The 26,666-nt window shown below is 34.5% G+C and overlaps 1 protein-coding gene across 6 annotated transcripts in view; it reads left to right on the forward strand.

Moving 5' to 3' along the window:
- Nucleotides 1-26,666, forward strand: part of ADK (adenosine kinase) — a 523,395-nt gene that overhangs the window by 469,448 nt on the left and 27,281 nt on the right. For all 6 annotated transcript variants that reach the window (XM_070566356.1, XM_070566381.1, XM_070566372.1 and 3 more), the window contains one exon: nucleotides 25,464-25,550. In XM_070566356.1, coding sequence (XP_070422457.1) covers nucleotides 25,464-25,550 — 87 coding nt within the window. The remainder of the gene's footprint in view (nucleotides 1-25,463; nucleotides 25,551-26,666) is intronic.

The raw sequence follows: 26,666 nt of genomic DNA on the forward strand, positions 1-26,666 counted from the left end.
AATATGCATAATGAAGAACAACAGCAATCAATGAAGACCAACTCTGAAATGACCCTGATGTCAGAATTAACAAACAAGAATTTTAAAGAAATTATTTTAACTATAAGATGCAAAGGAAAATTTGCTCATATGAATGAACAATTAGAATATCTCAGCAGAGAAACAGAAACTTTAAAAAATGAAAATTCTAGAACTAAAAAATGTAATTTTTTTGTTTCAAAATTTTATTTTCTTTGAATTCATATTAAACCTTTAATCAAATATGAAAATCACTATTTTTCTTTGATTTAATGTTACAAAGTACTTGTCTCCACATATAGGAATTGCAGACATAATTGTACTTTCATCTAGGTTTTAATCTTTGGCTCCATCCTTATTTTTATTCCTATATCTATCTATCCAGGAACAAAGAAAATGCAAAATATAATGCAACATCAGAACTAAAAAGGAAAACAAATGCATATTTGCAGCTGAAAGTATCCTATAGAGCTGCTAGGGTTGGATAAAATTTCTGCCTCTGAACCTTCTAGCAAGCCTAGTAAGAAAGAAAACACATTTTCTTTGCAAAGAGAATATTGTAAGTAAAAGATACTTATTTACTATGTGACCTTGGGGAAACTAAGTAATCACCCTGTGCCTTCTGAAATAAAAAATTCACTAGATGCTCTTTCAGCAGTTAGAGATGACAGAAGAGCCAGTAAACTTGAATATAGATCTATAGAAATTATCAAGTCTGAGGAATGGAGAGAAAAAAAAATTTAAACAGAATGAACAGAACTTCTGTAACCTGTGGGACAGTATCAGAGGGCCTAACATATGTGTAATTGGAGTCCCAGAGAAAGAAAGAGAATGGGGCAGGAGAAGTATTTGATGAAATAATAATTGAAAGTTTCCCAATTCTGATCAAAGACATGAACTTCCAGATTTGGGAAGCTCAGTGAACCACAAACAGGATAAATTCAAAGAAAACCACAACTAAACATATTAAAATCAAACTACGAAAACCAAAAGAGAAAGAGAAAATATTGAAAGTTTCTGGAGCAAAATAGCACACTGTGTACAAGGGAAAAGTTGTATGAACAACTGCAGGTTTTTTCATCAGAAATAATGGAGGTCAAAAGAGAGTAGAACAACATCTTTAAAGCGCTAAAAAAAGAAATAACTACCAACGCAGAATTCTGTATCCAGCAAAATTTTCCTTCAAGGATGCAGGTGAAATAAAGACATTTTCATATAAACAAAAAAATACTTACTATGTGATTCTGTTTATAATAAAGTCACTGGAGATGAAAATCAAGTTGCCTTTGGAGGGAATTAATAATTGCAAGAAGGGAATGTTTCAACATAACAAACCATCCTATAAATTAGTAGCTTAAAACAATAGCAGTTTTGGGGCCAGCCTAGTGGCATAGAGGTTAAGTTTGCATGTTCTGCTACAGCAGCCCAGGGTTCATAGGTTGGGATCCTGGGCGCAGACCTAGCACCACTCGTCAAGCCATGCTATAGTGGCATCCCACATTAAATAGAGGAAGATTGGCAATACACTTTAGCTCAGGGCCAATCTTCCTCACACACACAAAATCAATAGCTGTTTTATTTTCTCACAGTTCTGCAATCAAGGCTAGGCTCAGCTTGGCAGTTCTGCCTGTCTTGACAGTGGTCACTTGTGTGGCTGCATTCAGCTAATGTGTTGGCTGCAGGCTGGACTCATTAGGGATAGCTAGAACCCTCTCTCTCTTTCCATTTAGTCTCAGAGTCAGTACTTCCAGGGTCACACTTCCAATCTGTACACTATTCTATACATGTGTTATACCTCAATTTTAAACAATTGTGTTATACTCAGTATACCTCTGCTTTCAAAGAAAGGAGTGCGAACAATAGAGAACTTATTTTTTAAAGAATAATGTAGCAAAAATAGAGACTACAAAATGTTCCAGAAAATACAAGTACTTCTATATGACTAGTGTAGAGTTTTTTAAGGAAAATTAATAGATGATAAAACAAACAGAAAGATAACTTAGGGGTAGATTGGGATAAAATTTGAATGCTTCACTAAAGATTTGGGTCTGATTTGAAAAGATGTGGGAAGTTATTAAAGGATTTTGAGAAGAGGAATAATGTGATCAAAACAGTAGTTTAGGAGATATAATTCCATGCTATTGTATAAAATCAATTGAAGGAGGGAGAAGTTATAATCAGGCAGACCCATATAGGAGCAACAATTTAGATATGCATCAATAAGGATTTGAATTAGAATGGTGGCAAGCTATGGAAAAGAAGACAATAGAATTTATTCATCCCATATATAGGGATTGAGGGCCTACTATGTTCCAGGCACTGAGTAAGGTACTGTATATGTGGCGGTCTCTATATTAAAGGAACTCATAATATATAAAATAGAGATATAAAGAAATAATCACAATTCATTTTTATAAGAGTTATAATAGATGAATGTTTAAGCTTAAGGACCCAAGAAGAGGGAGTGACTAATTATATGGAGGAGTCTAAGAGGTGCTTTATAGAAGACTGAACGTTAGATGGGTGTTTGCAGTTGGCCGAGAAAAGAAGAACATTCTAGGCAGAAGAAACAGTATGTGCAGAGGCATAGACAAAGAAGAGTAGAACTTCGTGCATTGAGGGACATAGTTCAGTATGTCTACATGTGCAAGCCAAGTGTGGGTACAGGAAGCTAGAAAGATAAAGAAGGATCACATTACTCAAGGCAAAAGACATCATGAAGGAAGGTTTAATTGGGTTTAGTGACTGTGTAAGAGGACAAAAATGACCCTAAGATTTTGAATTTAAGTGACTAGAAGAATGATAATACAAATAAATGGAAATTCAGTATTAAGAATTATATAGCCTATAGATACTTTTCATCTGAGTATACATGGGATACCTAGGTCTTTTTTTATGTATATGTGAAGAATAGCACTAAATGAACGTATTTCATCAATAAAACTCTGAATATCAAATGCTCATCTTAGGCTCTGAAAGCCAGCCAACAACGTAGAGTTGATTATTGACTATTGGCACAGTTTTTTTCAAAATTACAAACTGTAAAAGAAGAAAAATCACCTGAGTGAATGTTTTTCTTAACTCAGAAGAAAAGAAAAATCTTTAAATGCATATGGAATAACTAAAGAAAAGACAGAATTGCTATGAATGTTCCAAAGGTTGGTTCTAAATAATCAAATTAATTCCTCTTTCATTTGTTTTAAAATACTGTTGTTTCAAGAACCACCAATTATCAGCTAATGCTGGAGGTCTATAATTATGTGTTAATACATGACAAGGCTGGCGGTCTCCACAGAAGACTGGCACTTAGCAAAATGCTTGAAGCTGCTGTTGGTCCAATGAATCGGTAGTTCAGAAACGTTCCTAGAAAGTAACCTCTGCTGTTCAAATTACAGATCCATTTATGGAGACAAAACCCACTGAGTACAGGCAGTGTTACTTGAATTATTACAGAGAAATTGGTTAGAAATTCAAATCAGATTTTGATGCTGTGGATCCAGATGAGTGGTTGCCTGGGGACTGTGGGGCAGGAAGAGGTGGGAGCTTACTAAGAAGCATAAGGAAATTTTTAGAAGTGCTGGGTATGTTTATTATCTTGATTTTGGTGATGGTTTCATGGGTGTATACATATTCAAACCTATCAAATTATACACTTTAAATACATCCAGCTTATTGTATGTCAATCATGCCTCAATAAAGCTATTAATAAAAGAAATGAGTTTAATCTTAGAATGGTCAGGTATAATATTTTACCTGCACCATTATCTGTATAAAAAAGAGTTAGCCATTTTAAAATATATATATACAACTTGAAGCAATCTGGGCTGCCTGAGTTATGATAAATGGAGTGATTTTTAGTGATTTAGTGACTTTTAACTAAAATCTTAAAGTAATATACTTTATTAAGATATAGATTTGTATATGTGTGTTTGTGAATCTCTGCTGACTCTGGATGATTATTTTTCTTGAGAGCTGGTATCTGTGAACTGGATGGGAAACTGGCTTTTATGCAGCTTTTCGAATATCAGTACCACATTACTGTGAATATTTTTTCCTTGTGAGAGATGCAGAAAGATCAATGTCTCAGGTGCCCCAGATTGTAATAAATACTTTTAATGAAACTTTTTTTTTACCCTTGTACACTTTTTTTTTTAAGATTGGCACCTGAGCTAACATCTGTTGCCAATCTTCCTTTTCTTTTCCTTTTTTTCTTTTTCTTCTTCTCCCCAAAGCCCCCCAGTACATAGTTGTATATTCTACAACTGTCCTTCTGGTTATGGTGTGTGAGATGCCACCTCAGCATGGTCTGACGAGCAGTGCCATGTCCACACCCAGGATCCGAACCGGCAAAATCCTAGGCCGCTGAAGCGGAGCACGTGAACTTAACCTCTTGGCCACAGGGCCGGCCCCGCTTTGTACACTTTTGCTTTTATTAATGAGCTTTTATTCTAGAATTGGACTATTAATGGCTTTCTGACAGTATCATCCTGCCTGTGGTTGAGACCAATGTGAACTCTAGTTATTCAAGATTAATTCCATAGGTAGAACCTAGATATGTTAGAAGACATAGGGACTATCATAAAGAAGTTCAGACTGGGATATGTGATACGGGAGAATCTTTTAAAAGAATTGCTATTTGATGCTTGGGGTGTGATCAATCAGATGCCCTTATACTATTGCTAGAGTATAAATAAGTGAAAGTATTCATATCCTTTTATACAGTAATTTCAGTTCTTAGTATTTAAATACTTAATCAAAAATATAGCAGCAACTACATGTGAAAATATTCATGTCATTTTTGTGTGTAATAGTAAAAAAGCAACCCTAATATTATGGGTAAAGTATGTTGTTTACTTGATGCTACCATTAAAAATAATGTAGCAATTTCAGGTGATCTATATGTATTCTGTTAGATTAAAAATAAACCAACACAATGGGTTCATTCATTTTGTGAAACTTAATTACTTAAAATTGAGGACTTTTCTGTAAGTATAAAAAAATCAGAATATAAAATTGCCTGCTATTACAATCAAAATAGCAAGAGTGATTATGTTGGGGGTAAGATGATAAATACTATGTGTTTCCGTATCTTATTTTTGTATTTTTTAAAAATTATCAGTTGTTTTTAAAAGAACATACTCCTTTTAATTAACTGTACAAATTTAGCTACCCTAAAGTAGCATAACCTACTAGTGGTTTCTTTACTACAGTGATGACTTAATTAACAAATCCTCTATGAACAAAATCTCTTTCCCCAAGACTGGCCTTGGTGCAGCAGGCATGGGGAAGGATCAGTTTTCCCTGAGCTAGATTGGTAGCAGCAGGAACTAATGAGGCAGGGCCTTGAAAGTGGCTTTCTCTCAAATCTAACTCCTCAGGGGTTGACTAGAACTGATGCTGAGGGCACCGCTCTACTCCTGGGACCTACACAGCCTAGTTACCCAGGTGTTGAAAAAGCAATTTCTTTGCCAAGACCATATGTGGCTTTTAAGAGACTCGACAGGATTCTTGCTTTTAGGCAGAGTATTCCTAGTGTGGAATGAGTAAGCTAGAAAATAGCAACGAAGGAATCCCATGTGCTAGGAAGCTTCCACTTGTCTTCTGTGTGCTCAATATACTGCTTTTTTGATTATCTGGGCTTCATTTCATTCAACTATAAAATGAAAAGACTAACTAGAATATCTCTAATGTATCTTTCAGTTCTAATGGACTATATATGTCTGGATTAGGAGTCAGCAAACTTTCTGTAAAGGGCCAAATACTAAAAAGTTTAAACTTTGCAGGATGTGCAATCTCAGTTGCAACTGTTCATTGCCTCTGTGATATCACAGCAGCTATACGTGACCGTATATAAATGGGCATGGCTATGTTCCAATAAAACTGTATTTACAAAAGTAGGCAGCTTTGGTAGATAGGACGCACAGGCCATAGATGGAAAACCCTTGGTCTAGATATTAAGGTAACAGAAGTATCATTAAAAGAATCTTTGAAGGATAAGATATAAGCCTTATTTCAGAGAGACCATTCTCACAGACTTTTTACTTTTAAAAGTTAGTCAAATATTTCATTGTCAGGGTTTAGCATCATGAGGAAAAGGATAAAAATACTCTGTCCCCAAGCTATTGTAGTAAATTCTCTGCATTAGAGAAACCCTGTGCCTTCCCAATTAAGGAAGAAAATGGTGTCTACAACACTTGTGACAGGATTCGTTTAAGTCTTAAAAACTCTGAGCCTGGTAGGAGAGAAATTCAATGGCCTGTTAATTTTGTTTCTGATAAAATAGGCTAAATCATGTCCTTCACAGTAGAGTGTGGACTGCAGACCTTTGCGTATGTGTGTATGGGTGTGTGTGCTCACACGCTCCAGAAAGGAGCAACTGCCATGCTAGGCAGGCTTCAGATCTCCATCTATCTTGGATTGGGCTTATATCTCATTCTTAAATTACCAGGATTCTAATGTGGAAATCAGTCTGTTTTCGCTTTGGAGACCTTTGTCAGTTCTGTCACGCCAGGCCTCAGTTAGTCTACTTTGTCTAATGCATTTATATCAAACTTTACTTCTGTTTGCTATAACAACAAAATAATCACAGGTTAGGGTAATTAATTCAGGCCTATTATTACATAAAGGGAGCAGCACAGTGGCACTTTATCTGCCTAGAGAAGTCTAAAATATTTTTGTTGGCCATCTTGCTTTCATGTAAGCACTGTTTGGAATCTTTACTTTCTAAACTGCATAGCACTAACTCCTTACTGGCTAATCCCACTAAACACAGCTGTGAGCACAACAGACCTGACATATTCTGGCCCTTACTACTTGTCCAGAGTGAGCAGGTCGACCATCCCAGCACAGTGATGACTATAGCCCTTACTATAATGCAGCAGTTTTCAAAGTGTGGGCTCAGTGGAGGTCTCCAAGACTCTTTCAAAATGTCTCTTCCATAAAGTCAAAACTACTTTACAATAATAATAAGACATTATTTGCCTTTTTGACTTTCACTTTCCAGAGAGTTTTCCAGAGGCTGCATTATGTGTGATATAGCAACAGATTGAATACTGAAGCAGATATGAAAATCCATGTCTTTTATCAAACCAGACATTAAAGAGATCAGCAAAAATGCCACTCTTTTCACTAATGTTTTTGTTTGGAATATATCATTTTTCATAAAAATATGTTAAAAATATAATTATTAATAAATATTTTTTAAGTTCTCTGTTTTAATTTCTAATACAATAAATGTTGATAAATATAACTCACATAAACAAAAGCGATTTGGAGTCCTCCATTTTTAAGAGTATCACAAGGATCCTTGGACCAAAAGGTTGAGAACTGCTACTCTAATGTAATACCCTTAATTTCAATGCTCTGATCTCATGGTTACTGATACCATCCTCAGCAATTTCCCATATATAAGATATCCACTGAAATTTCCCCAAATAGAGATAACAAATTTTAACAATTTAGTGATTATCCCTCCAGACATCATTCTACTGAGTGCTTGCATGCACACATTACATAATTTTATGTATATAGGATCATGCTATACTTTTCCAACCTTTTTCTCGTGAGATGCTTCAGTTTAATTTTTCTCCCTGTTAACTCTCTGAATTCTTATAAAATCCTAAGATCTCGTCAAGGGCATAGGGATGGTCTTATCTCATTCCCAACTCAAGAATCCTCTCTCAAACACTCACTACTTAGCAGATCTATTCATTTCAGTTTTATAAAGCCTAAATTGTTAGAAAGTTTTTCTTCCTTTTGAACGGACATTTTCCCTCTAATAACCTCTATCTATAGGTCCTAGTTCCACTTTCAAGAACTATGTAGAACACATCTTATCCATTTTCACTGTCCTTCATTCTGGATATTTTCTTCTGATCTGTCTTACAGTTCACTAATTCTTTTCTAAGCTGTGTCTAAGTTTGGTGAACTTAGCAACTGAATTCCTATTTTCAGTTTTTGTTTAAACCCACGAGTTCTTAGTTTCAATTTCCATTTTTTATATTTTATAGTCCTCTGCTGAATTCTCAATTTTGTTTTTAATCTTGATCAGTAAGCATAGTTATTTCAAAGTTTCTGTTTGATAAGTTCAATATCTGGAACCACTTTGGGCTACTTTCTGTTGTGCAGTTTCTGCTGGTTTTAATTTCTTGCTTGTCTCCTTATAGTGCTACTTATTTTTTATTGTGTGAGACATTATGTGTGGAAAATTTTTTGTAGAAATAATTTGATGCATAGGATGATTCATGTTTGCTTTTGGCAGGCTTGGGAATACCAGCACACTAGAGTCATCTTGATCTGAGTTTGGGAATTTAGATGATTGGAAGCTAAGCTACAGTCAATTGCCAAGGCCTGTCGACTTCCTGTTCACCCATAAGCCTAGGTGCAGCCCTTTGGGTTCCCGACCTAAGATGAGGAGGCTTTACCAGGGCCATCTCTCTTGACAGGTTCTGGATTCCAGTTTTGTCTTCCTAGCAATATCAAACTCCAGACTCACCTCTCTGGGCTCCCTTGTCCCTTATATCCTACTCTGGTAATTCTTTACTCTTTTGTCAAGCCTTCGATGCCTTCAAGCACGTTTTTCAAAGATAAATTTATCCAGATGTTCTAAACGTTCTTGATGAGACAGTTGGTCTAAATTACCTGGTCTGCCATTATCAAAAGCCCCTAGAACCTACTTAAATTTATGTTAACATTCCTCTGTCCTTCTGGGTTGCTTAGGAAGCTGTTAGGGAGCAGGGATAACCCTGACTTCATAGGCCCATTTTTATCATCTGTACCACATTCATCCAGATGCTCTTTAAGATCACCTCTTGAATGTTTAGTCTGATATTACATTTTGGTTCAGACAAGTTTGAAGGCATGATAAAATTCAAATAAGCAGTTACTCTATAGCCTTCATCTCGTGATTGAATTCTGTTAGGATTAAAAATCACAGTGCTGCCCTTTTTCATATGTTTATTAACCAGGTTAGGCTAAGGCAGCAGTCTAACAGATAACCCACAAAATCTTAATGACTTTCAATAATAGATATTTATTTTTCTCTTACATTCTTATTCATTGGGTTAACTGAGGTACTACTCTACGTTCTCTTCATTCTAGGACCAATGCTGAAGGGAAGCCCCAATCAGGAGCACACTAGTTGTAGTAGAGGGGGAAAGACATGATGAAAGAACTACACAGTAGTTCTTACAGCTCTTACATCACTTCCCCTCACATTTTGTTAGCTGAAGCAAGTCATATGGCCAAGTCTGCTGTTAATCAGATAGTAAATACAATAATGTGTTTCTTAATGACAGGGATATATTCTGAGAAATGCATCGTTAGTTGGTTTTGTCATTATGCGAACATTATAGTGTAGTTACTCAAACCTAGATGGTATAGCCTACTACACACCTAGACTATATGGTATTAATCTTATGAGATCAACATCACATATGGGTCAGTCATTGACCAAAATCTTGTTATGCACCATATGACCGTACAGTCTTTATTAACAGATTATAGTTCTCCCACAGGGATGAACCCAGTAAGGAGGGGCAGTGAATACAATGTACCAGTGGCTCCATTTTACTTCGCAAGTTTACATTCTGGTCTCCCTGAAATAACACTAATGCTGAGAATGAAAGATCTCATTGTAATTTAAGATTTATACCAACTAAAACAAAAATCAGAACAAACTATTGTTTAAACCTTGAATTAAGCTAAAGAGTTGGATTTTTTTTAAAAAATCGTTGTTACCCGTCTTTAAAACATTAATTCCATGTATTCATAGTTTCTTTCATCAAGCGTTTGTCTAAATTCCTTTCTTCCATCTCTTATGCAACTAGTCAGATGGGAATTTGCTCTTTAGGGAGTTAAATCTTTAATATTAACCTCTAGGTATTACAGGACAGCCCAATTATATTTCCTGTTTTGTATTATACCTTCATTAGCACTAAATTTTCCTATTAGCTTTTCTAGGATTTTTATTTCAACATTTTTTTTTAAACTTTAAATTATATTCTTCCCACTTATTTGCAATTCTTGTCTCTTCTCCTACTTCTTTAATTGTCTACCGACCAAGGGTATATTTACTATCTCTTATCCTTTCATTCATCATATATTCCCTTAAATTATAAACTCAGTGATTCCCAGTTCACGGCTATATTTATGGTATTTTTCTAGTTGTCCTATTACTGTTCAAATTGTTTTTGAAATGTATTAGGATTTTCTTCAGTGTTTGAGGTTCTCTAGTATGTCATTTTATTTTTATGCATCAGTGCAATTCCTATATCCTTGTATGAGGTCTCTCATATCATCTTTATTTTATGAGCAAAGTACAATATTGAGCAACATTAAAGATTTTATTATTTATTAATCTAAAACATGATATTTATTTAATAATGAGGTGGAAATATAGGTTTTTGTGAAAGGGAGAGAGGTGTTTCTCCAAATATAATTCCTGTGTCAAAAAGTTGCAAGTGCTACCACTGTTTTGTGACCTCTGAATGATGTCTGCTCTCTTTGTGCTAAATCTAATAGTAATTGGTCCCAAAGAAAATCGCAAAATTCCCTATTGTTAGCCTTAAAAATGCCCTGATGGTACCTTGTTTGATAGGATGAAAGCTTCAATAAGTGATGTCCCCACCTGAGTGGTTAATTTTGGAACATTGTCTAATACAGTCGTCAGTGACAACTGAACAAGAACTTTTAGGAGCAGTTGGCTGTCCAATAATGGCAAATCTCAAGGCTATGCAGTTTGTGGCAGTTCAGCCCAGCTCTTTTCTCTATTATCATATCAATTGAGTCAGTTCATAGTAGACAAAGCAAGGTTATGGGAACCACCTAGAGCATCATGCACCATTTAGCATCAATGCAGCATACGTGAACATCTGCAACTTCAGTCTTATTAACAGAGGATAGAATGGAAGGCAGTAAACAGCTTTCTTCATCATTTAATTGCAAAATAGTATTTCCTAATGTTTGCATTGTTTATCAACAGGAATTTTGTCAATAATTGTATAATTATGGTTGCCTAGATTACAGTACCCTTATGCATCTTGTCATTTATTACAAAGAGATCTGAATTTAATGTGAATTTGAGCACATGATTCAAGACTAATATAAGTCCCTTGAGGTGTGAGTTGCATAATACAGATATTTTGTGTAGTGGGAAAATGGCAGTTTATGATTCCTCAGTCACTTTGGGGATTAAGTTAACACAGAGAAAAGAGTGAAAGGCAGTGGAAAATGAGGAGAAGCCACTAGTTCGTTTCAAACGTAGACCCACTGAATGTGAAAGTAGGTTATGTTCTTTAGAATTAATCATCAGTAATTAGATGTTTGCTTTAGGCCAAAATTGGGCTGAATGAAAACAGGAGTATTAGGCTTAGGTCTTCCCCTTGGCCTCTATATTTAAAGGGAGAAAATGGCAGAAAACTACAAGAATAATGAGAAAAAAGCTATGGTGGCCAAAGTTAGAAATTCTAAATGTAGAGGAAAGGCTTGACATATCTGTTCAGCCTTCACCTCTCTTGCTTTTGAAGCCTGATAATGCCCCTGCTCCTGACTAGCAAAATTTTAGTGTTTACAGTTAGCATCCCAGTGCATTCTTTGGGCTCTGTGGCAACAGAGTTTCTTTTGGCACACAGTGCAAAATATCCAAGAAAAATGAAGGGCTCTCACAAGGTTGTAATCTATCATAACATTAATAAAAAAAAAAAATACAAAAAAAAAGGTAGCATTTCCATTAGAATATTGCAATTTATCTAATTTTACATATGGTCAGTCGGGAAAGCTGAGTTCTTATTAGACTGTCATAAAATAATATAGGCAGAAGGATGCAGGGAAATAGCAGAGGTATTTTCAAGTAATTAGTTGGAACTACAGACAGATCAAAAAGAAAGCAATTGTGCAAATGTCAGGCCATTCAAGGTTATTTCACCTTGAGGAGATAATATCAGATCCCTGCTTTGGATATAAAGGAAGTTCTCACCGTCTTTCTGCCTATCCCCAAATCCTGTCTGAAGACCACTCCTGATCTGTAAAGTTTTTCCCTTGTCTACAGAAAAAAAGGAAAAACAACGACAATATTTACACATATTTTACACAATATATTTACTCAAAAATAGTTCTTTAATCTGATATTTACCCTTCCTACTTTTTTAGTATAGAAATAGCCTTTCTTGTATGAAAATATGGTGATCGTAGATAACAGGTTTTGTTTTTTATCTTACTTGGATAAATAAACAGTTACTTCATTTTGTTTTCCTTATTACAAATATATGTATATACATAAATCTGTATACGCAAATATGTGAAATCCACTACTTTGTTTTATTTGATTGTGGATCCAAAATCTGGTTTCAACCTCGGGTTCCTCAAATAAAACCTCTCCATTTCAAAAAAAAAAAAAAAAAATGAAGGGAAATAATATAAACTCAGTAACAGTTATTGATGTAGTCAGTGGGCATTGTCTCACAGTAGAGCAGGAATAGGAAAATGTGAAAAACAATGGGTGTATTTAAAGCAAGTGAGGCAAAAGGTGTCTGAAAAGTTTGTCTCATTTAAACATGACAATCTCCTATTTTTACTTAAATTCATTTTATATTTAAGGAAAATCTGAGGCCTGTTCATGAAATTGCATTTGAAATATTTTAAGTGGTTAGGGTTTCTCCCCTTGACAAAAAATTAAAAGTATTAAATTGAGTGAGCCCGATTTGAACTGGGCTGTTTCTTCCCTGTTAATCAACACAGTCATTTCCTTTAAAAAAAAAAAAAACCTCTAGAATTAGACTGTTTTCTCCCTCTGATTAGTCTGTATTTCTGCCTTTAATAATTCTCCACTCATTTTCAAGCAGCAAATATTTCTTTCCTTCTCAGATTTTTAAGATCACATAAAGGAAGAAGAAAACAGCTGCTATGGTAAAGTATCCACAGTAGAGAAAGAGAGAGAGTTTTTGTCCCTTTTTTTGTGGTTCTTGGGTATAATGAACATAGCAAAATCTTTCTTACCATTGTAGTTAACCTATCATTTCCTCCATCTGAGGGGTGCTAAGAACTGGCTTGTTAGAGGTAATAGTTTGACCTATAATTACTTAACGTTATACTAAAAGATTCTTTAAAAAAGTAATTACAGCCTCTACTGTAAACTTGAAAAAATTCTAGCTCTGTGCAGAATGAGGGTGGAGATTTTATATACATATATATACAAATGTATGCCTCTCAGATGAATACTTCAGGGAGCACATTTTTCTAGGCTGGGGCTTTGCAATAAATGTCTGAGCAGTACCAATTCTGACACATGTACACCTTTCCTTTAGAGAACTTATATGCAAACATTATTCAAGAACTTTTTCTAGGAGCTATTTATCAAAACTACTATGATAATAACTTTGTCCTAATGAGTCCCAGTCTCTGTTTAGGGAGTAATTGATAAACTACAAATTAATGTTCCATAATTCACATTACAATGCACATGTAATTATTTTCAGATGAGGCAAACCCTATGCATTTAATTTAGCTGCAATTAAGTAAACTCATTTGATACTAATTAGGTGAGCCTAAAAGGATCACAGGTTTGTGTATTTAATTATCCAAGTACAATCAGCAACCAGTTTCTGAAAAGCTTTGCTATCTTGAGCCCAACACTGATCTTTGCCCACACTACAATTTTATCTTCTTGGACCTTCAGTAAATTAAAATGCATTGTGAAAATTGTGGAGAGTCTACTTGATGAGTTAGCTCTTGGTAACTATATTTGTAACTCACTATCTGAAAAAATGGGCTTAAGAATACAGAAATTCTATATCTGACGAAAACGTCTGTTAGAAATGAAGGAGAAATTAAGACATTTCCAGTTAAACAAAAGCTAAAGGAGTTCATTGCTAGTAGATCTGCCCTACAAGAAGTGCTAAAGGGAATCCTTCAGGTTGAAAAGAAAGGATGCTAGACAGTAACTCGAAGCCATATGAAGAAATAAAGAACTCCAGTAAAAGTAACTACGTAGGTAAATGAAATAGCCAGTATTCTTGTATTTTGGATTTGTAACTCCTCTTTATTTAAAAGACAAATACATTAAACAGTAATTATCAATATATGTTAAGGGACACACATGTATGAAGATGTTATTTATAATGATGACATAAGTGAGTGAAGGAGGTGTATAGGAGCAGAGGTTTTGTATGCTCTTGAAGCTAAGTTGGTATCAATTTAAACTAGCTTGTTATATATTTAGGGTGTTAGTTGTAATCCCCTTGCTAACCACTAAGAAAATATCTAAGGAATATCTAAAAAATATCTAAGCAAGTTTTCTCTATTTTATTAAAATAGTATGTAAAAATTAGTTTATCAGGAAATATACTTGATTGCTAACTTAGAAGTCTTTTAAATTCAGTCAATCACCAAATATTTATTGAGTAACTAATATAATGGGTTTTCTGCCAGGTTTCAATAATTACCCCTATTTCTTCCCACTAAATGTCTAATCAAGAAAGAAGAATTTTCTGATGTCTAGAGTGACTTCCTAGTCTTGGAATATGCTAGATAAAATGTTCACATTTTCGTATTTCCCAGCCACATTTATGCTCTAAAGAGTGTGAAAGCTTGTGCCCATGACTCTCCCTAAAAGTATAAAAGATGTTTCTGTCTCCATACCTTTAAGACCAAAATACCTGAGGATAAGGAGTAGAAGGCACCTATGTCGTCCAGTATATGTTCCCTTTACTCTCAAAGTATTTAGAGTATTGCCATCACTATCAGAAAATGTGAACCTTACCCTCAGACACTCAGATTCTAGGCTTTCAGAATGAGCTAACCAGAACATGGAGTTCTTTGCCCTTCCATATCAGCAGCCACTATGGTAAAATAAAAAGTAATTACTGATACTTACGTTGTGTACTACAGCTCACATAGAACATTTACTTATCTAAAATGAGGTGTTAAAATAAATGAGCAATTTGATATCTGGGCTGTGGGGCCATTGCTGCTGCTTTTATTTCTTTGAAGGTTGCTATCATAATTTGTCTGTACATTAAAAGTAGAGATTTTTTTTTTCATAGCATAGCACAAATTTCTTCTGTCCAAATGTAACTAATGTCAGGAACTCACATACCACACAATTAATGACACTAGCCTTGCTTCACTGACTTCTCTGTAGCCTAACCAGTTTGTATATTGTCCCTGGGTCATCTGAGGAAGCATAAATAGTATTGTGGTCTATGAATAGGCCAAGTCTAGCAGGTGCTATTTACACAGGCTATAGTATAAATGGTATCCTCTGAAGTCGTATGAGGTGATGTTCCTAAATTGAATTATCTCTCATCTTCTAGTCTCGGAAACAAAGATACTGATTCTTGTGTTGTTTGGTGGAAGAACTAGTAGTAGTTTAACGTAACTAGCAAAGTGTAAAGACTTGACACCTAAGGGCTTCTATTCATTCTGAGGGTGAGAATTATTTGGCAGTTGAGAAGACTAGTTGACATTTAGAACAATATTTTGGGGAGAGAAATGGAAGCACCAGATTCGGACTGTTAGTATGATCTGTTCTGAGAGAAATTAGAGGTAATTGACAGAGTATTGGATGACAGACACCAGCCTGTTTTGACATAAGGTCTTTATCTTTTTTTCTTTATAGAATCATGCCATTCTTCTTAATCTCCTGATAGGCATGAGTTTGATCCTTAAACTATTCCTGCAACTTTTTAAAAATGTGATGCTGCAACTTCTGTTCATAAAGAATGATGAGGAGTACACGCAAGCTTTAAAAGCAATGTAAAATAGCGTACTTGAGAGGTTTTTTTTAATAGGTAATTAACCGTACGTTTACACATTTTAATCTACTTTTAAGTGCAAGAGAGATTGGCAAATGACTCAATAAAGAAAAGTATTATGTTTAATTGGATAAAATGGTTGTTTACTGGTGTTTATCGCTGTACTCCAAGTAGTCAAGTGATCTGTGAATCTAATTCAGTTTATTGGATGATAAATAGTACTCATAACTTTCATCAGTGTGTGTCAGGGCACCCATTGAAATTGACTCCATACTTTGGGGAACTTTAATTTTATTGTACAATGTAGAATGTTTAAAAAATCTTTTTCTTTCAGTATAAACCTATGACATTATCTTGAGGTATTATCATCCCTGTAAACCAGATTGTCCTAAATATCAGGGATATCTCAGCAATGCTTTCTTGCTGTAAGATTTCTTCTAATCCATAAAAAGAAAAAAGGAACCGCTGGTCCCCTCATATCTAATGCAGCTTTTCCTTTGATAACTTTGTAAACATTTGCCGTTGCCACCATCAACAACTCAAACAGAAATCTTATTGATGGAAAGTCCAAGATTAGAAGTAGTGGCATCACTATCTTCTCCTTAAGAACAGAGAACAACTTTGTATATGCATAGCTATTTTGAAAATCTTTACTGTTACACTCAGAAGGAAATACATGATTTTAAGAAGGGGTGCATTTAGAATACTAATAATGTCCTTTATCCTACTACTGCAGTGATTAGAACTAAACCGCAAAAAAATTAGGAAGGCTGTTGATGTTTGGTCACTCAGTTTTTTCCGTAACCATAATGCCTTGGTCCAAATTATCTAATAAATGCCTCTTCCTCTTGTTCTAGACCTAAGAGCCTGTGGTCTTTTTATAAGGAAGGATCACAACATATAGATGTTAGTCGGACTTATATGATACTCCTCATGAGATGAACTCTAACCATGTCACTAGGATCCATTTGATTGCCCTGATTTGATCTGATCCAAGTGTTAACTCTAAGACCCAATATCAGAGCCTCTGTCTGTAAATAGGATCTAAACCTAGGATCATTGAGTCATAAAAGTGTCTTCATTTCTAAATGATGGAAAATAACTTGTTTGAAGGCGCCAGTCAAATCATATTTTCATTATTTCTCCAGGATCTCTTCAGCACAGTTCTAACTGGAAAGGTTTTTAGCACAAGTTGTGCAAGGTTGAATTTATTCACTATTGAAATAGCTCATAACCTTCTGGTTTTCACTTGTATGGTTTCCTTTCATACAAACATTTAGAAACCTAGAGTAAATCCTAAAAATGCTAAAAGACAGGGTCATTGACAGCTAGAACCTTTAGTTTACTTGGTTTGCTTAACTAACCTAGAGAAGTGTATTATAGTTATGTACCACTTATTCAAGATCATTCAGAAAATATATAGTGAGTTCATACTGTACTACATGAAACAGAGACCAGTCTTAAGGAACTTGAAGTCTGGTAGGAGTAAAAATGTTTATTAAGCACCTACTAGGTACTAGGTACAGAACTAAGCTGGAAATAAGATTAAGTCATGATTCCTACCCACAAGGAAGGAATCATAGTTTGGTAAAAGAAAGAAAGCTTGTGAATAAGTAATTATAAACATGATAAGTACTTTCTTAGAGGTATGTGAAGGCTATAAGTGATCGCATCAAAGAGGAAGTAATCTGTTCTGCTTCTGAGCAGAACCCAGAGAGGTCAGGGACTACATTCAGGAAGACAAGCCTTATCTGAGATTTGTAACTAATAGTGAAAGACAATCTGAGCAGTAAACTTAGTATGTACACAGGAGTAAAAGCATGACACATTTGAAAAATTATGAGTTTGTCAAAAGAGCAATCGCAGGTCAGGGAATGGCAAAAGATGAGATTTGAACAGTGACTGAATTCATGTCCTACAGTTAAGACTTTAGAGAACCATTGACAGGTTTTTAATAGGAGAATAACATGGTCAGATTTGTGTTTATGAAAAAATCACTGTTTGTTCATTCAACAAATGTTTACTGAGCACCTATAATACACCAAGCATAGTTCTGGGTGCTAGGGATCTTCAGACAAATTGCCTTTTCTACAGCCTCTCTTACATAGGTGACCAAATTTTGTGCCACGAGCCCTAGCTCCTTCTCTGGGCACTGATTGAATCAGGGATAGGAACCTCACCAAAGTTAGACAATCCATAGATGGCGAGTCACCTATGAGCTAAGCCAGCAAAGGAAACCAGTTCTTATAGTTATGAGAATGGAGCTAATATGTAGAAAGAAGCAGAGAAAGAACAGGTTGAAATGAACTGCTTTATATAAGATTAAAGTGATATGCTTCATTTAGTGAGCCTATTAAAGATAACAGAAACCTCTTAAAGTAAAAATAAATAAATATATACCAAACAAAGGGGAAACAAGGTTTTAAAGCAGTAATTCCATTTATCATTGTTTTCTTCACGACTTTTCTATAGAAAACTATTTTCATATTCAAAGCAAACACTCATTTATTCTCTTATTTGTCTCCATTTAGCCCTGAAGACTTTAACTGGCGCTTACTTGAAACATTTGTATAAAATTAGAAGAAAACGTGAACAAACTAAGAGGCTTTACAGCAAACAGTGATACTCAGTCAAGTAGTGCACAAGGTCAAAACCATACCTTCAGAAGCAACAATTTTAAATGAGACTTGAATTCCCTATACCCAAAAGTCTCATTTTAAGATTAATAATATTCATGTACATTTATTCATTAAATGCTTACTACTTACCAACTTTTGCTCTAAGTGCTTTATATGTATCAACTGCTTTAATGCTCACAAAAATCCTATGAGATAATTACTATCATTGTCCCCATTTTACACATGAGAAAGTTGAGGCATAGAGAGTTTAACTTGGTTACGAGCTTAGTAAATGGGAATTTACTAGTAACTGGGAACGGGAACCCAAGCAGGCTAGTTCATATTCTTAACCACAAAGTAATACTGCCTCTGTTCTCTATGGAATATTTATGTGCTTAATTTAGTCAAATTTAGTTATTGGTACAGAGCTTAGAAAGGGAGTTTAAATGTCAATTACCTGCTGTATACTGCTTAATCAAAATTTGGGACTTTTCCATGATCATCTTTTTTCAGAAAAATGGTAGCAACATTGCTCAAATAACAACTTTGGAATCACATTTTAATTCTTCTCTCTCATTCTTTTTCTCTCAAAGTCTTGCTTTACTGCAGGACCCTAGGCAGTTGACAACCTCTGGGAGCCTTAATATCAGGTCAATAATACCTACCTCATGGGATTGCCATGAGAATACATGAGATAAAGTAAATATAAAGCACTTGGTGCAGTACCTGACACAGTAAGCTTTTGACTGTCACTTTTTTTACTCAAAAACTACAGTGCATCCCATTGCCTGATATATCAAATCCAAACGTTTGTCTGGCTTTCAAAGTATTGCTGGAAATGGCTGGACCTCCCCCCTTCTCCCATCTAGCATTATTTCTTGCCTTATCTGACATACAAACTTTCTTCTTTCTCTGTGCCTCCTTGGACATATACACCTTTCTTTTCCTCTTGTCTTCGCCATACACATCTTTAAGACCTACCTTAAGTTCAGTTTTCTCCATGAAACCATCTCCAGGTAATTAATCTCACCTTGTTCCTTTTCTTCTATAAATTCCTGTTGCAGTTATAATAAGTATTATTTGTGTGATACTTCACAATTTCTTTCACATATGCTAGATTTCCCTTTCCATCTAGATTCTAAGTTTTTGGAGAAGACAGATCATATCTTAATATTTCTCCTGTATCTCCCACGAAGGATCTAGCAGAGTATGAAGAGCTCATGGTGAGTGTTCAACAAATACTTGTTACCTGATGAAGAAAATAAACTCCTAAGAGCACCTTGTAAAGTTGTATAGGGCTTTGTATTTGACAGGGTGCTTTCATAACATTGTTAATACTTAATCCATATAATAGTCACAGAAAATAGCTAGAGCAAGTATTATCCTCATTTTCTAAGTAATAAATCTGAGTTTAAGTTACATTGCACAAGGTCTCTTGGTAAGTAGTATCGTTGACTCCACTTCCCCCCTTGCCGTTCCATCCATTCTTCATGAGGCTGCCTGACCTTTTTAAATCAAAGATAGGATTGTGTCACTCCCCTGTTTAAAACCTTCCAATGGCTTCCCATTTTACTTAGAATGGAATTCTACCTACCAACTACCACCACCACCAAACACACACACACTCACACACACACACAGACATACACTTGGTCTCCCTACACTCACTATACGCTAGTTACAGTGGCCTTCTTAACCTTAAACAGGCTTAGCTCACCAAACTTGTTGCTAGCCCAAGGCCACTGCACTTAATATTCCACCTCTATATCTTTACATAGCTGGCTCCTTCTTGCTATTGAAATCTCAATTCAAACATCACCTCCTTGGTGAGGAAGTAACACCCCCCGTCTAAATTAACTTTCCTTCAAGTCATACTTCATCACATCGATCTGTTTTATTTTCTTTGTGGCATTTATTATTATTTCAAATTATCTCGTTCATTTTTTCTTACTTATATATTGTTTATCCTCACTAGAACGTAGGTCCCATGAGAGCAGAGGGCTTTGTTTGTCCCATTCACATCTGTATTCCCAGTTTCTAATAGAGTGCCTGACACACAGTAAGCTCTTAATAAGTATTTGTTGAATGAAGTAGCTGAGCCAAAACCAGACTAAAACCAAGGGTCTTTTAAGTCCTAATCCAGTGTACTTCCCACCATTCATCCTGCCTCTCATGAAAGCACTTATACCTTTGGAACTACAATAAGAATTGATGTTTAGAATAATGACATTAACATGTGCTGTAGGATTCTCTATTATCAAAGAAAAATTTGACTCAATTCAATAAACTAAAGTAGAGATGTCACGGTATATTATTATATTATATTAATACATTTAGAAAAATTTCCAACTGGAAAGACTTTCTGCTTTTTCTTTAGTTAACCAGAAAATTAAATTAACCCAGAACTCTTTATTCCCCAAAAGTCCTTGTTAATTAGGATTGTTGTATAAATCTCTATTATTAGCAGAATTTGTCATCTATTTCATTACCCTGTTTTATTAGGGCAATCTAAGCAGCGTGTCTTTGCTCATATCCTGGTATGTGTATCCTAGTGAAAAAAAAGCATTTTCTGGATCCTCATTTTTTTCCTATTTTTCATGCCATTTGTATAACAACATAGTTTCCTTGTGTCTGTTCCCTATATAAAATAGGAATGATGTTATTGACTTGGCTACTAGGTAAAAGAATTAAATTTAGAGTCTATTTAAAATAAAAGCATTAGTGCTTTGCAACATTGTTTGTGATAGCCGAAAACTGAAAACAACCTGAAAGTCCGTCAATAAAGGACTACTTAAATAAGTTATAGTATATTCATACAATGGACTATTATGTAGCAATGAAAAATAATGAGGACATTCTCTGTTTACCAATATAGAAAGATCTCCAAGTGAAAAAACATGGTTCAGAGCAGCCTGCATAGTATACATTTTTTGTTTTTTTTTTAAAAAGAGAAAAATGTGTTTTGTTTGTATTTGCATAGAGAAATTCTGGAAGTATATACGGGAAAGCAATAACAGTGATAACCAGATTGGAAAGTAGCAGGATTAGAAGCTGGATGAATGGGAGATAAGATGTGAGAGGGAGTTTTTATATAGCATACCTTTTTATATATTTATACTTTTGAACTATATGTATACATTACCTATTTAAAAGTTAAATGAAAAAAAACAAGCATAACTAAAAGCAATATGTGATTCTGGACTGGATCCTGTTCTGAATAAAAAAATTGCTTTAAAAGACATTAGGACAATTAACAAAATTGGAGTATGGAACATAGATTACATAAAATGACAATATTAAGTTTTTTAATTCATCAACTATACCATGGTTACCTAAAAGAATATCCTTGTTCTTAGGAAATACACACTGAGTTATTAAGGAGTAAGGGTATAGTATATGCTCAAATGGCTTGAAAGAATACAAGAACAATATGTATGTATATATGGGAGGAATGATAAAGAAGTTGTGGCAAAATGTTAAAAACTGGTAAATCTGGATAAACATTATATGAGGGTTCTCTATCTTTTTCTTCAAACTTTTCTGTTAGTTTAAAATTATCTCTAAATAAAAGGTTAATAAAAACAAGCAAACAAAACATTATTACTCTGGAAATTACCTAATTATAAAGAATGGCCAGCGTGCAGGAGCCTCTTTTAAGAATCCTACGAGTTCTGGTTTTTACATAGTCACTTTTCACTTTCTGGTGAAGTTTTGGCCATCACTTTTTTGTCTTTTCCATGCCTGGTGATACTCAGTCAGAGGCAGTGGCAGAAGTGGTGACTGCAGTCTACCTTGAGGTTGAAAACACCTGCCTACCTGCCTCTCATCCTGCCATGTATCTTTGTCAATTATATCTTCTCTACAATTTAGAGGTGACAGCAATAAAACAGTGACAAAACAGCATTTTAAAATACCTCGAACAAAATTTCTAAGGGTATTAATTATCATTAATATCATTAGAGGTTGTATACATACAGTGCTAAAATATATAGTTAATTTAGTAGTGATAAGGCTACAGAAACATTTAAATCTAGTTGTTTAGCATTGAGTGACTGCATTTTTTATTATTATTTTTCTCTTAGGTATTATGACATTTTTATGAACTAACCATCTCTACTCTAATTGACTTAGCATGATAGCTGTGTGAAGATGTTTTGATTCTGGGCAAACTGGCCTCTTAAGCAATTAGGTAGTGAGGCTTATGTCATAGTAAAGTGAAGAGTAAATTATTTGTTTGTATAAATTGTCCAGAGAATGTTTGAATTTCATTATTTTGTATTTTAAGCAAGCTAAATTTCATTGTTCTGAATGAAAGCCCTGAGAGTCTTATCTAATAAATGACACCATATAAATCTGGTATCAACTGAATTGTTAGTGTTCGTTTCCTGTCTGCTTGAGGAAGCTCATGGTTTTGTGGTTTTATAGAAATCTGGAAAGTAGGAATAATAATTATTCCCAATCCTTTTTCTTCTCACTTTACAAAAAGTTTGGGAAGAATTGAGAACCGATGGCTCTGACTTTTCTAAAGCCCTTAAGTAGAAGTACTTGATCAAAACTAACTGTCATTTTTCTATAACTAAGGCAGAAAGCTGCTTTTGCTGCTTGTTCCCACCGCTACTCCAGGCATATTTCACACCTAAGGTAACTAGGTCCCGATGAGAGTCATTTGAGTGTCTTGGGCCTCATTGACTGAATAATGCCCATGCCTATAAATGTGTCTTGAGATTTAGTAAGGTACTTCATATGTTCATACAATAAATGCTCTAGAAGGCTATGGAATAAGTCATGCTAGTGAATACTGTTTTAGTTCTGTGGGGTTTTTTTAAACATCTCTGTAAACCAGCTTAGATCATCACATTTCAAAAAATCAGAATATACCAAAAATATAACTGGACTTAAATATTATTGAACATTGTTTAATCCTGTTTCGTTGATTTAGCACACATTTCAGGATCTTGCAAATTTTCAGGGTCATTATATTGAAAGTAGTTCTCATAATAGAACTCTATAGATACAGAAGATAATAGAAACTAGACTGTGCCTGTACTGATTTATGACAGCTCTTTTACATTTTGACATTCTTGTATATATATTTGTATTAATAAGTACAAAAGGAAAATAATTGTACTGTATATTTCAGAAAATTGAACTTCATATGACACTGAAGGATAAAGCATCTCAAGAATCTACACATATATCCAGAAAAAAGTGCAGTAAAACTGCATTCATTTAGAATTTTCAGTAATTTACACCAAGAAGTCATAATTCTTAAGAACAAAGTTCAAAATAATCTCTTCCATTGTGAATTATGTTTTATTCATAAATAAAGATTTATCCAACCAAAAATCAGTAACTTTTTCAAACAAAGAACTCAAAGAATTATATCTAATTGTGGCTTACTTACCTTTATAGGTAATTATTTTTAAATCTGTAATCCAGTAATTAATTCTTATATTAATTCGTACATTACCTAAAATGTTTTATAGACACGTTATGTTATTATGTAATATAACCCTATTATAAATGGTAATGGTGTCATTAACTTAGTTCATTTTACTTATTTAGTGCCTGTTTGTTCTTAGTTTATACTTGTTAATTCCCTTTATAGTGTGACTTGTACTTGGAAGTAATAAAATCAGATTTCTTTATAAATATTTATGGTACAGACCTTTCCCTAAATCACACTGTAACCCTTTCCTAATTATTACTAGTGAAGTCTGCTTACATCTTCTTTTTTCTTTTTCTTTTTCTTTTTCTTGCCTATATAGCAGTATGTACTGCATACTCCCTGGAAGATTTAATCCTGGATTTTTATGTCTTAACTTCCAGTTAATCAAAATCTTGTTAACTGCCATGTAGGTCCTGGTGTTACAAAGTATGGAAAGTTAGTTGCTTAAAGAGTTTAAATAGATGCTTCTGGTATGGAGTCTTCTTAGCACCTACAGTCATATGGTCAAAAGGGACCACTAAGTAAATTGGGTTCTCTTCTTGAATATCAATCTTTCCAGGAGGGTCTTTTTTAAATTATTGTATCTATGCTTATCTCTCATTGAAAGTATCCCTCAGTAGCAGGTAGCATAAGGCAGACAGGACATACTTTTTGAAATTCTTAAGTTCTTTACTGAGACCTTAAAGTTCTCAAGATCTCCTTTTCCCTCCCTCTTGATCTTAGATGAGATTGAAGTTTACAAGTCTTCAGCCACACCAGTCCCCATAAGGGATGCAAATTTGTGATTTCAGAAGTTCCACCCCCAATAAAAAGCACTATCCAATCTTTTGCACATATCCTCTAGGCCAGATTTCATCACAAATAACTCCATTCTATTGTCATGTGCCAACTTTAAAGTACTGTATTAAGTTACTCTGTAGTCAAAACAACCAAGCCCTGGTCCAGACTGCCATAAGACAAGAGCCCACTGCACTGTCCGTTTTGTTCTTCCCATGCATTCAGTGGTAGCTTTCCCTTTTGCTAGTTGACAAATAGTTGAAAGGAAATAGTGAGTCTTTTGTAAAAAGTAGCCAGATTAGATTATTTATAATATGCAACTAAAATCAGTAATCCTTGACACTGGCATGAAGTATTGTAACAGAATAATAGTTACATTTTATTGCAATTTTCTGTAGAGAAACACCCCAGGCTCGTTATTTATAATTTTTAAATTTACGGCTCTTTAACTATCCAGGGTTTCACTGGCAGGAATGCAGTCAGGCTTGAAGCTTTATTAGAGATCCATGATCCAGTCTTTACAAACACTTCCTTTAACTTGTAGTTTCTGTTTAAGTATTTATACTGTCCAGAAAGGTACTGCTACTACTTACAGTCGTTCCCAAAAAATGTGAACTGCCTAGATGTAACACTAACTAAACATGTACAGGATCTGCAGACTAAAAATTACCAAAAAAGCATTGCTTACAGATGACTTTGCACCTTGGTTTCCTTGTACAGAATATGGAGCTCATGCTCTCTCTCTCTTTGAGTGATCAATGATGAAGAACCTTCAGACTTTACTGGGTGAGTTTGTGTATATTGAGCATTACAAAGCGAAGTCAGTCTGCCTTTCTCTGGCTCTAATTGCAGGAAGTGAAGTCACGGCTTTTCCTGTCTTGGATCAAAACCAGAAAGAAATTGTTGATACCAATGGAGCTGGAGATGCATTTGTTGGAGGTACAGACTTGTTTATTTCATACTGACTTTTAAGTTAAACATTGCCTTTAACCCTTGTCTCTACCCATAGCCAAGATTTTTGAATTTAATAGCTTTTAATTTCTTCTTTTAGATAATTAATTCCTAATATTCTTTCCATATGCTACTGTCATTGTAAGTTTTATGAGACTATTTTACTACAGGAAAAATATGTACTTTTGGCTTAAAGGTAATTTACTATTATGATATATGCCAGTCATTTTCACAAGATTTATTGTGTCTGTCAGAATATTGCATAAACAAGCTGCATCAAATACAGTATATAGCATATTCAAAGCCCTTCAGGCTTAAATGTTAACAAATTGTTGTTCTTTAAAACAAGTTGTGGTGAATATTAAACAGTATGCTAATAACGAAGAATGATGTCTTTGCATTTATATTATTTGGTTAAAACATCTTTTTAACACAATAGTTAGAAGTTTATTGTACTAGGAAGGGTTAAATTTTGGTCTGGTTCAGTCTTGGTAAGAACTGGAACAATTTATAAGGACTAAATCATTTTTGGAATGAGTACTCAAAAAATGACATCAAGACAGTTGGAAGATTCTTGGCTTGATGACTTAGATGGATCTAAAATCTGATTTAAAGGTTCTTTTGATACATCTAAACTCATTCTAGTTAGTGGGGTGGTTAAGCTATGTTATAGTCTCTAGAAAGCTTTAGATTCCTGAATGATAACCCGGAAGAGTCTCCTGATTTCCGTTTATTTCTCATAACATCAAGCAAGACAAGGAAAAAAATGCAAATAGAGGTGACCATTGTCCTCCTTTCTTTGGAAGATAATTTGAGTCATGGGAAACCTATTCAAGATTGCCTGATGGTTTTAACTTAGTCTTGTTTAAAATATATATATTCTTCTATTTTAGTAGTCTTTTTCACTGACGTTTTTCATATTTCCTTCTTTGAAACTATTCATGCCTAGTCTTAAATGAGCTATTAAACATTATACTGGCAGCATGCCCCATGCCCTATTCTTTGGAAAGAGTACATACCACAGATACCATTCTATTTGACTGTCATGCTTGCATCTTTTATTTCTTTGCTCTGAAAGTCTTCATCATCGATTAAATGCTAGTA

This window comes from Equus przewalskii, chromosome 1 (assembly GCF_037783145.1).
Source record: "Equus przewalskii isolate Varuska chromosome 1, EquPr2, whole genome shotgun sequence".
Taxonomy (NCBI): Eukaryota; Metazoa; Chordata; class Mammalia; order Perissodactyla; family Equidae; genus Equus; species Equus przewalskii.